At 44.8% G+C, this 12,498-nt stretch overlaps 1 protein-coding gene across 4 annotated transcripts in view; it reads left to right on the forward strand.

The window, feature by feature from the left end:
- The first annotated feature begins 2,355 nt into the window (after positions 1-2,355).
- Positions 2,356-12,498, forward strand: part of LOC146350291 (gamma-glutamylaminecyclotransferase-like) — a 98,953-nt gene continuing 88,810 nt past the window's right edge. For all 4 annotated transcript variants that reach the window (XR_014789246.1, XM_084844683.1, XM_084844677.1 and 1 more), the window contains exons 1-2: positions 2,356-2,416; positions 7,458-7,673. Coding sequence is in view for 3 of the 4 variants with exons in the window: in XM_084844683.1 (XP_084700809.1) it covers positions 7,512-7,673 (162 nt within the window). In the remaining variant the exon portion in view is untranslated. The remainder of the gene's footprint in view (positions 2,417-7,457; positions 7,674-12,498) is intronic.

Raw genomic sequence — 12,498 nt, forward strand, 5'->3', positions numbered from 1 at the left:
ATAGACAGAGTGCCTGAGGAACTATGGACGGAGGTCCATAACATTGTTCAGGAGGCAGCAACGAAATCCATCCCAAAGAAAAAGAAATGCAAGAAAGCAAAGTGGCTGTCTGATGAGGCTTTACAAGTAGCTGAGGAAAGAAGGGAAGCGAAAAGCGAGAGAGAAAGGGGAAGATATATCCAACTGAATGCAGAGTTCCAGAGAATAGCAAGGAGAGACAAGAAGGTCTTCTTAAATGAACAATGCAAAGAAATCGAGGGAAACAACAGAATGGGAAAGACTAGAGATCTCTTCAAGAAAATCGAAGATATCAAGGGAACGTTTTGTGCAAAGGCGGGCATGATAAAGGACAAAGAAGGCAGGGACCTAACAGAAGCAGATGAGATTAAGAAGAGGTGGCAAGAATACACAGAAGAACTATACAGGAAAGATCTGAATGTCCCTGATAGCCATGATAGTGCGGTCACTGAACTTGAGCAGTACATCCTCGAGAGTGAAGTCAAGAGGGCCTTAGGAAGCATTACTAACAACAAAGCTAGCGGAGATGACAGTATTCCAGCTGAGCTATTTACAATCCTACAAGATGATGCTGTTAAAGTGCTGCACTCAATATGCCAACACATTTGGAACACTCAACAGTGGCCACAAGACTGGAAAAGGTCAGTTTACATTCCAGTTCCAAAGAAGGGCAATGCCAAAGACTGTTCAAACTACCGTACAATTGTGCTCATTTCACATGCCAGCAAGGTTATGCTCAAAATCCTACAAGCTAGGCTTCAGCTGTATGTGAACCAAGACCTACCGGAAGTACAAGCTGGGTTCCGAAGAGGCAGAGGAACTAGAGATCAAATCACCAACTTTCGCTGGATCATGGAGAAAGCAAGAGAATTCCAGAAAAACGTCTATTTCTGCTTCATTGAGTACGCTAAAGCCTTTGATTGTGTGGATCACAACAAACTGTGGCAAATTCTGAAAGAGATGGGAGTACCAGACCACCTTACCTGTCTCCTGAGAAACCAGTACGAGGGTCAAGAACAACAGTAAGAACCGGACATGGAACAATCGATTGGTTCGAAATTGGGAAAGGAGTATGACAAGGCTGTATATTGTTGCCCTGCTTATTTAACTTATATGCAGAGTACATCATGAGAAACGCCGGGTTGGATGAATCACAGGTCGGAATTAAGATTGCCAGGAGAATTATCAACTACCTTAGATACGCAGATGATACCACCCTAATGGCAGAAAGTGAAGAGGATCTAAAGAGCCTCTTGCTGAGGGTGAAAGAGGAGAGTGCAAAAGCTGGTTTGAAACTCAACATTAAAAAAACTAAGATCATGGCATCTGGCCCCATCACTTTCCTGGCATATAGAAGGGGGAAGAAATGGAAGCAGTGACAGATTTTATTTTCTTGGGCTCCAAGATCACCGCAGATGGTGACTGTAGCCATGAAATTAAAAGACGCTTGCTCCTTGGGAGGAAAGCCATGGCCAACCTAGACAGCATAGTAAGAAGTAGAGACATCACCTTGCCGACAAAGGTCCGTCTAATCAAAGCTATGGTTTTCCCAGTAGTAACGTATGGCTGTGAGAGCTGGACTATATGGAAGGCTGAACGCCGAAGAATTGATGCTTTCGAACTGTGGTGCTGGAGAAGACTCTTACGAGTCCCCTGGACTGCAAGGAGGTCAAATCAGTCCATCCTAAAGGAAATCAACCCTGAGTGCTCATTGGAAGGACAGATTCTGAAGCTGAAGCTCCAATATTTTGGCCACCTAATGCGTAGAGAAAACTCTCTGGAAAAGACCCTGATGCTGGGAAAGACTGAAGGCCAAAGGAGAAGGGGACGGCAGAGGATGAGATGGCTAGATAGCATCACTGATGCAATGAATATGGACTTGAGCACACTCCGGGAGAGAGCGCAGGACAGGAAGGCCTGGCGTGCTGTGGTCCATGGGGTCACGAAGAGTCGGACACGACTGAACGACTGACCAACAACAAAGCACAGGTTTGCGCTGTGAGATCGCAAAGGCTGAACATGCCCAAAGGACCTCGGCTCGGGGTGGGGGATAACCAGATGCGCACCCTCCAGCACCCAGCCCGGTCAAGCTCGGCTCAACTCGACTTTGGCTCAAGCCCCTCTTCGGCCGCCGCCGCCGCGCCGCCGTCCTGCTCCGCCTTCCAGACGTCAAAGCCGCCTCGCCAATGAGCTGGGGCTGATACTTTGGAGGGGCCGGGAGGAGGACAAGGAAGCGGGCGAGCCAATAGGCTCGGAGGACGCTTGCAGGAGGGAAGAAGCCAGGCGGCCCCTCCCCTCCCCTCTCCCTCCCCCCCGGCCCCGCCGCGGCTTCGGCGGGAGAGCGGGCAGAGTTCCGCGCTCGGGTGGGTGATGCCGCTCGGGCTCCTTCTAGCTGCAGGTAAAGCCTGTTGGGGGGCGGGCTGGGGGCTGGGGGGGCCACGAGGCGGGGCTGGCGGCGGCGGCGGATCGGTGCGGGGGTCCCTCGGCAGGGAAGCGTCTCTGGGCTCCCGCAGATCGCTCTCTGCGGCAGGTAAAGGCTCTCCGTTTGCACCCACCTAAAGAACCCACTCGCCAGACAAAAGGAAGCACACGAGACACAGCAAAAGGGGATCCGCTGAAGCGGGGAGGGACGCATCCGGCCCAGACCCACTTTTTACGTACTTACTCACCTCCATCTCAACTCCCTGTTCCTCTTTCCGCTGCCCCCCGCCCCGATCCCTGGAATCTTTCCAGTTCCCGTCTCCGTCCCTAGGAATGCCTCACCTGCTCTGCTGCCCTGCGGGGCTAGGTATAGCTTAGGGGAAGGGAGGCGGCAGTCACGCTGGTGAGGAGAAGAAGCCCCATTCAACTCGCATGGGACTTACTTCCGAGTAAGCATGTGGCGGATCAGCGACTGCGCCTTTCCTTTTAACGATGCTGCTATAGTGGGCAATGATATATTCCTGCGCTGTGTGGAGCCACTGAGAAAAGCTCCGGGGGGACAATTGGACAGGAGCATCATCTGGTCTTTTGTGTGCAGGCACAATGCTGGCTTTCGTTCTTTTAAAGAAACGATTCTGGTTTCTTGCATGGGGGAAGCACAAGACCACGGATATTTTTATTATTATTTTAAATAAAAAGCGAAATAACCTGTGCTTATTGAGATCTGCTGTTCAGCCTAGTTCAGGGGTGGTTTTGATACCCTGCCACTTAGTGAAAACCACTGGCTGGCAAAACCTTTACAGTGGGTCTTCCATCTTTCTTCCCGGATTGCGGGAAGACGAGGACAGAACATTTAAACGATCCTTCCTGAGCTTTTGATGACACACCAGAAGTGGAATGTATTGCCCATGCCCTGCAAAAGCTAGTGAACAAAGACAGCAGGGACCACCAGGCAGGCTGCCATCCTGTGCATGCTCAGTAAGCCCCACTGAACTCAATGAGGATTTACTTTTTAGTAGACATGTATAAGATTGCAGTGTGTCACTTAGAATTTGATGGGACTTGCTTCTGCAAAAAGAACAGGTGTAGGATTGTACACCTGTGCTGTGCACTGTTACACAAATTGTTTAAACACATGTACAGAATTGTGTGTGTCGGTGTGATCTGCTCTGGAGAGCTTCAGAACTTGGCAGGAGGAGGGCAGGATGTGTTATATTTGTGTATAAATAAGATTCTCCTTGTTTTGGGAGACATGGCATTCTTTTAGTGTTCTGAAGAGGGTGGGGGATGACCGCTATATAGCCTGATCCACTATAGCCGGAAACTGTTATTTTAATCCCCCTTTTAACCATTTATTCCAATAAAAATTTTGCTTTTTTTATCCAGTAGGTTGCGTTTAAGACATCAGGGCACTGGGATAGTAACATAATGCCTGTTAGCTATCATATGCCACTTCATGTTTTTTTTATAAGTACTACTATAGGGGACATTGCTATAGTAACAAGAACTCAGTTCTGGACTGCACCGCAAGTTAGTCCTGTTTGTACTTCCAGCAAGCTTTTTGCTTTTAGAAGGGCCTGGCATCTTTTATAGGTCGAGTAATGATTGACATCTCTCTCTTTTTGGTTTTTCAAGCTAGTAAAAAGAATACAAAAGCCTTGTTATGCAGCACAGTGATGGCAGAGATAACGAAAAAGGGAAGAAAATCCCATATGTAGTATGGTCTCATGCATTGAGTCTGAAGGCAAGTTGGAGGCCTCTGGATTTAGCACCCCAGTGTTTCAGAATCTGGAGACAGAAAAAAGGCTATCCACATTCTATGAGGAAAGAAAACCTACACTCAGAATGTAGTATGCAGATAGGTATACGTAACTTTGGTTGAAGATGTTGTATTTTTCTTGTTGTGGGATATAGTAGGCTGAAGGATAAGGGCAATACATGAAAGAAGGCAAATTTTAGAAAACATTCTGTAGATAATTAGTTACAACCTTATATCATACCAGCAATAGCTTTAGGGTGCAATCCTATGCATGTTTAGACAGAGAAAAGGCCTACAAGGCTGGCTGGGGAATTCTGGGAGTTGTAGGCCTTTTCTCTGTCTAAACATGCATAGGATTGCACCTTTAGTATACTACATATGTGTTTATAAAACTTTGGGCTTAACTAATTACTGGGATAAGGGAGTTCCTTATTATATAAAGTGATTCTCTTCGATAATTGTCATGGTTGGTGGCATAAACAGTTTTCCATTCTTGACAAATGTGGAATGTATGAAGTTACTATCAGTTATAACTGTAAAATGTAGGAGGGCTAATACACATTGCTGGTGAAACCATAGTTTCTTGCATTAGGCCTGTACATTATATGACATTATATTTAATCACATTTAATATATGATTAAATTATTTCTGATTTAACTTGGTGTGAGCACATGAAATCTACATAATTATTCTCTTCCCCTCCCCCCTCATTTTGTAATATCTTGCCTGATGAAGAGATCTGGAGATCTTGAAAGCTGGCATATTTTTTGTGACTTTTGAGCTGGCCTATTACACCAATATGGATTTTTGGAAGGATTCAAGTGATTCTTAGGGTGTTTCTGCATCAAGCAACCCCCACCCCCCCGCATCCTTACCAGCATGTGTGCAAAGGAGGTGGGGGAAATCTTGTTTTTATTGCTTAACTTGTGCTGTACTGTTTCCTCACAGCCCCCCCAAAAGCTACAACTTACTTCTGGGTGAATGTAAGATTGTGCTGTAAGTCTGCAACCATAGGCACACTTACTTGCGAGTAAGCCCCATTGAACTTAATGGGGTGCTCTGAATCAACAGAGGACATTGATTTTGAGCCTGGTGGAGTGAGGGATCAGTCCTCTTCTCCCTGCGATTGGCCTGCAATTGAGAAATGTGCTCAAGCATTTACATGGCAGACACATGGTTTGAATCAAGGAAAGTGCTTCCTTGGCAAGTTCATAGCACTGCACCAGCATTACACACTGCCAATATGGTGCCATTAACTTTTACTAACAGCTTAGCGCCGATCTTTTTGAAAACGGGATAAAGGGGGAAATGTGTGGGAGACTTCCTGGAGGTTGACGATGTCGTGTAAAGGACCTGCAAGCTTCTCTTGTGTAGAGACACCTTTAGGGCCTCCTGTACTTTAAGCAACCCTATCTGTAGGGAAAAGTAAACTTTATGGGGAAGTTTTATAGACCAGCACCTCTGCCCTCCTCACATGAGCTATGCTACCTGTACAAAGGTCAGAGTCCTGTGTATCAGTTGTGGACAGGAGATCTCAGAAGTTCAGGGCCTACTCTGAAATTGATCTATAGGGCTCCTTAAGTCTGGGTTGAAAATCTGGTTCGTCTGAGGGCCAAAACAGACATTACTTTAAAACTCTATCTAGCAGCTATGTCTTCTTTTTCATTTTTACTCTAGAGCAAGTACAGGGGGCCTGATCTAGATTAGAACCTGTGTGTGTGGTGGAGGAGGGGCATTTAAAGATCTGGATTGGGCCCCTTTTTAAGATCTGGGGGGGCTTTTTAAGATCTGGATTGGGCCCCTTGTACCTACTGGAAAAATGAAAGCGGAGGCTAGCTGCTAGATATGGATTTAAAGTAACATCTGTTTTGGCCCAGAGTTTGCTACTGTCTCTATTACTGACAAAATTGGTTGCACAGAAGCCTTGTCGCCCTCCAAGATGGTTTACATTGTCAATAACCTCTATTATTCCCGTACTTAGAGCACCGCTACTATAGAAGCAGGAACTGTATTTTGCATCATCCCATTTCATAAATTCTATAATTGGTAGAAGTATCTGGTAGAGAATGGTGTTAATGAGGTTGGTTTGAGAAAAGGGAAACTGGGCAAAGAAGCATAAGTTGTGGGATGGATTAGTCAGAATGGCAGTACCTGTGTTCTGTGAGGGACAAAGGGATTGGTGGTGTATTGGTTGTGCTTACTAAGTGTACTGCATGGTTGGCAAGGGGGGAAATAAATTAATTTCAAGAACATAGAGCTCTTGGGGTTCTGTCCTGGTGCTGTACAACAAGTTACTGTTTATTGTTTAGCCCTTGGCCATTACAAAACTCCAAGAAAAAATAATTATAATCCAGAAATCTAAAAAAAAGTGTGATCCTGTACATGTCTATTCCAACTAAAGTCTCACTGTGTTCAACAGGAATTACTCTCAGTTAAGTGTATATAGGATTGTGGCCTAAATCCATTCAACTTCTATAATAACAATCAATTACATTCTGCAGAGTTCACAACCCAGCAACAAACCGTGGGTTCTCTCCTGAGTTGTTCTTGCTTAACAACCCATAGTTAAACCATAGTGCAGGGCTTGCATGTGATGACAACTGAGGATTCAACAATCCACAATTCAGTGACAACCCATACTCTGAGATCTGGTTCAGATGACACGCCATCCTGCTGGCAGTTCATTAACCCTTGGAGTGCTGTGTTGGATGCCATCCATCATTATGAATATGCATGCCCTGGCTGGGCATTGTCATGGCTTATTGTGTCATCCGAACTCGGGCGCTGGGAGTTATTGGAGTGTTAAACAATCCTCGCCTAACCCATGGTCTGTTTTAGGGGTAGGCGAAGGTTGTTTAATCCTTCATTAATCCCAATTCCTGGGTTCGGATGACATGACAAGCCATGGCAACCCCCAGCCAGGGTTTATATATTCATAATGGCAGCTAGGACACACCACAGCTCCTCGTGGATAAATTAAACCATGTTGGGCTGTCATGTTGTGCAAACTTGCCCTGAGTTATGCATGAACCAGGCCACTGCGTTCCAAAGATTCCAACTTTTGGTAAGTATGGACAGTTATTTACCAAGTAAGGTAACAATAGAATGCATGTCATGATATGGAAGGCTGATTGCCTGTAATATCTTTCCCAATCGGTGAGGAGATTTAAACTGCACATTTGTACCCAACAGGAAAAGCTTTGTACACTGGAAGAAAGTTGATTCTTTCTTTTCTCTTCCTGCTCATCTTTATTTTAGATTTGTAACCAGCATAATGTTGGCGCTCCAATTTTTGGACAAGTATTGTACAGAATGGCGCAGGCAGAAGTTAACTTGGACCATGACCTACCGCTAATGTCCCTTCCGGTATACTGGGCTAAAACTGTTGTGGGACTCCTTTCTATCATCTGCTTTGTGAACAGCTATGATGGGGATTTTGTCTTCGATGACTCGGAAGCTATCATTAATAATAAGGTTAGTGGCTTTCTATTGTGGCTCTTGGTTCAAGGCTTGTCAAAAGCCACTTGTCTGGTCATCTGTGGTGAGTAATTATCTCTTCCAGCGACCAGGAAGGGAATGTTTTATTAGGGCTGCAAGCTTTTAATTGGTTAGATGAATCAATTGAAATCCTTTTCCATTGACTTAAAAGGGATCCCCGATTAACTGGGGAACTCATTTTTAAAAATAATGTTAAGTATTTGTAATATAAGCATATATAAAAACCAGTGGAGAAATATGACTGGTCAAGTTCTATAACTGTATAAAAGTTAAGTGTTAACCAGCATGAAATGTATCTGAACTGCTTCAAAGCCTGTTAAATAGGGATTAGGCTGACCTAGATCTGAACCCAAATTTGTAAAAGTCCAAGTCTCTGCTTGTTGAGCTACAACTGACCAAACTCTACACACACCAGGGTACATGGACTGGCCATGTCTTCCTGCCTCATGTTCTCATAGTGGCAAATGTGCATTTTTGCCATAATGCGTGAAGCACCCTTGAGGTTGAGCTGCCCTGTGAAGTCAGACAGCTTGCTTAATCTTCCCCAGGCAATTACAGAGTAACTCAGTTGTAGTCTAAAAGCTAGACATCAGTGAGAAAGACAATCTGCCAGCCATCTCGTGCATTTCGAAACACCTGGAATCGCTATAAGGAAAACACACAAGTAAGCATTGCCTTTTCCAAAGGAAGGATAGATTCATTTGTTTAAATGACTTATTTCATATCAGCACATGACTCAAAGAACTACAACTAGTAATAGTCACTTGGGGCAAACATCGGGGGTGGGCGTTGTTGGACACGTTCAAGGCCCGCACTCCCCCAGGTGACCCCCTGTTCATTCCCGGAGCCTTCTGGCCCCGCTGCTAATGCTTCTCCGTCTCCTCCTTTCCCTTGCTCCTGTTCACCTGGCCTCTCTGAGCAGGCAAGCAGTGACGAGAGCGAAGAGATGGAGCGGCATCCTCCCCTCACCTTCAGCTCTCCCTCGGGAAAGTTGTGCCCTGAGGGCAGGGGCTATCAAATAGGCAGCACTGACAGTGGTGAGGGGGAAAGTGGGCCCGCTCAGAGAGGGGGACCTCCTGAGGACAACTTGCCTGATGAAGCTAGCACTAATTTCCCTAAAGCATTACCAAAATACTTAGATCAAATTAAAGCGAAATTATCATAAGAACCAGGGCCGGTTCAATACATTTTGCTGCCTGAGGCAAAGGACAAGATGTCACCTCTTCCCTTCCATGTAAAAAACCCAGCTGGACTGGCAGCTGAATCTGTATCTGCTACTGGCAGTGGAACAGGCTCCTCCACCACAGTGGAAGGCTGCAAATATCTTAGGAGGCGCAGGGCAGGACGGGCAGCCAATAGTACAGTCTCTCCTGCTGTTTTGCTGTCTAGCAACCTGCGCTTGGAGGCACACTGTCTCTATACCTGGAAGTTGCTTACAGCTGTCATGTCTAGTACTCACAGAATCATAGAATAGTAGGGTTGGAAGGGGCCTACAAGACCATCGAGTCCAACCCCCTGCTTAGTGCAGGAATCCAGGTGAGAGCATCCCTGACAGACGGCTGTCCAGCCTCTTCTTGGATGCCTCCCGTGCGGGAGAGCCCACCACCTCCCTAGGTCATTGGTTCCATTGTCATATTGCTCTTAACAGTCAGGAAGTTTTTCCTGATGTTCTGCCGGAATCTGGCTTCCTGTAACTTGAGCCCATTATTCTGTGTCCTGCTCTCTGGGATGATCGAGAAGAGATCCTGGCCTTCCTGTCTGTGACAACCTTTCAAGTACTTGAAGAGCACTATCATATCTCCCCTCAGTCTTCTCTTCTCAAGGCTAAACATGCCCAGTTCTTTCAGTCTCTCTTCATAGGGCTTTGTTTCCAGTCCCCTGATCATCTTTGTTGCCCTCCTCTGAAGCCTCTCCAGTTTGTCTGCATCCTTCTTAAAGTGTGGTGCCCAGAACTGGACACAGTACTCCAGATGAGGCCTAACCAGTGCTAAGTAGAGGGGAACTAGTACTTCCCGGGATTTGGAAGCTATTCTTCTATGAATGCAGCCCAAAATAGCATTTGCCTTTTTTGCAGCCGCATCACATTGTTGGCTCATATTCAGCTTGTGATCTACAACAGTCATGACTAGACTTATCCTCCATGACAGCCTTGCCCAAACTGGTGCCTTCCAGATGTGGAGGAGTACAACCCCCACCATCCACATCCAGTGTGGCCAATGGTCCACCACATCTGAAAGGTACGAAGTTGGGCAAGACTGCTCCCTTCATGAACTATCACTGCTTGCCCAAATTCACTGTTACTTCCTAAGTGCCGTCTATTCAACCTGGGCTTATAAAAAGCCTGCCTGTTATTCTTATGATGTCACTGCCTTGCCTTTTCTTACACATGAGAGCTAGTGCATTATAATGATTGAACTGTGCGTTGAGCTTGGACAGGGAGCCTTCCTTTCAAATGTCCTTTCAGCTGTGACATTTACTGGGTAGGTTTAAAAAAGTCTCCATCTCTCAACATAACTTACGTCACAAAGTTGTTATGACAGTAAAAGGAGATAACCCTGTATATGCTGCCTTGTGCTCTTTGGGTGACCTATGATGATAAATATACACTTGGGCATGTTTGCTTTCCTGCAGGAGATAGCAGTTGCAGCCTGTTCCCAGTCCTTGTGCATAAAGGAAGCTTCTCATGCTTCTCTGATCGACGTTGAGATACCCTTCAGTAATCCATTAAGCTAGCCTGTTGCTGTTTCTGTGCCTACAATTTCCTCCACTTGTCCCAATATGTTAAACATATTAATGTTCATTTTATCTGCTTCCCCCTTGAAAAACGCATTAAGCTTCCAATTTTGCTCAAGGATAGCTGAATAAAATCAATTGTGCACATAAAAACCCATTCTTATACAGCTTGCATTTGAAAATAGGAGGACTTAATTTTTTAAAAAAAAATCTTCTAACATTCCTCTTAAAATTGAATAGCATCTCTCGGCACCCCACCCCACCCCACCCCACCCCACCCCAGAAGTATTGGGTTGGATCCACACTTAGTCATACTTAGAGTCAACGTATTGAAATCAGTGTGACTTCAGTTAGTCATGATTGCCTTAATTCTCATTGATTTCAGTGGGTCTGCTTTAATTATGACTAAGTCTAGATCCAACTCATTGTCTTTCTTTTCTAATACCCGTATTAAAACCACTTTTGGAAAAATGTAGAGTTGGTATGCTGTCAGTTGCCAGAGAAGCTACTGAGAGATAATAAACCTTGGTTTTCTTGAAGAGCGCAATGTATTTGATTCTCTTTCTATGTGGTCTACTGCAGGTGAATCCATTTTGTAGATCTATTGATTTATGGCTAGGGCCCATGTTGAATACCACACTGTGATCCTTTTGTAAACATTTTGCCCTCCCTCCTTTACAGTTCTAATGAAAGATACTCTTCCAGTTGGCCCTATGCCCACAATACCACCGCACAGTCTATTATTAGATTTTATTGATGCTCAAGATGGTTTTCCAGATCCTTTCCTGTCATTATAAGCAGCTCCATGTTTTGTCTTGTTTTAAAGCTGCGGAAAGGAATGGTTTGTCTTTTGTATGTTTAGGAAAGTAAACATTTGAACAAGTAAAGTATTTGAGGCGGAGTGTATCCCTGTTACATGCGTTAATTAGAACAGTGAGTCTTTCTTAAAATGTAACACCCAGCAATGCAAAGACTGCTGTTTAAAGTCAAACACTTTAGAGATTCTGAGTCAACAGAGGAACATGTACATGACTTTTCAAATGAATGTACAGTATTTAGAATTGAGAGGAAAATAGATTTAATTTTTTTTTCTTGGTAGAGCCCTATAATAACAGTAGATTTTTTAAAAGGGAAACTTTCCCAGCATTCTTAGCCCCTTGTGAATGCCCTTGTGCCTTGTTTGCTTTTAGTTAGGGCTGATTCATACAACTGCTTCTAGGGCATATGTTTCGACTGTTGTGATTATATATAAAAATTGTCAGCCCAGATTGAATGAGGAGGTGATGCAGCTGTCATTCATGGACTGCATGCCAATTTACCATCTCATTGCAAAGTCTTCCAACAACCTGATATGGTGCATGTTCACTCAGAAGCAAGTCCCATTGAGTTCAGTGGAAGGAGGGGACCACAAATCGTGGCAGGGCTTGGTGGCCGACCACTATTTTCTAGTGTCTTTTTTTAAGCAGCTGTAAAGTCCAATCCTACTGCAGTAATACCTGCAACAGTACAATAATGTTGAGATGAAATAGAAATGAAATAAATAAATGAATAAATAAATAAATATAAATAAGATGCATGGAACAGGAGTGCAGAACCTCAGACCCAGGAGCCAAACCTGGCCCTCTGGAGGTCCCCTGAAGACTAAGTCCCCTTTTTCTGGCCCCACCCCCTTTCCCCCACTCCTCAACCATTTGATGGTTTCCTGGCTTTTGTGCAGTTTTTCCCCATTCTAAAAGGTTGAAATGCCTCTTCTAAGGCTTAGTTGCTGGCAGGAAGAGCTTTAAACTAAAATATGATGGGGGGGTTGGCCCAGCCTCTTTTGCCTTTGGCCCCACCCACCACTAGAATGTGGCCCCCAGGAGCTTCTCCAAAATAGAATTTGGATGTTGGACTGAAAGAAGTTCTGCACCCCTAGACTGTATACTCAGAACTAATGGGCCAAATCCTTAACTTCTTCACATAGGGGGGTTGCTTCTTTTTAAAATAAAAGCTATGTATTTATTGTTAGCAAACGGGTCACTACAATGCTGAGGAATGGCACATTTTACAAGTATAAGGAGATCTGTGA

The sequence above is a fragment of the Heloderma suspectum genome, chromosome 3 (assembly GCF_057233095.1).
Source record: "Heloderma suspectum isolate Gila_16-S chromosome 3, 16-S_ref, whole genome shotgun sequence".
Classification (NCBI taxonomy): domain Eukaryota; kingdom Metazoa; phylum Chordata; class Lepidosauria; order Squamata; family Helodermatidae; genus Heloderma; species Heloderma suspectum.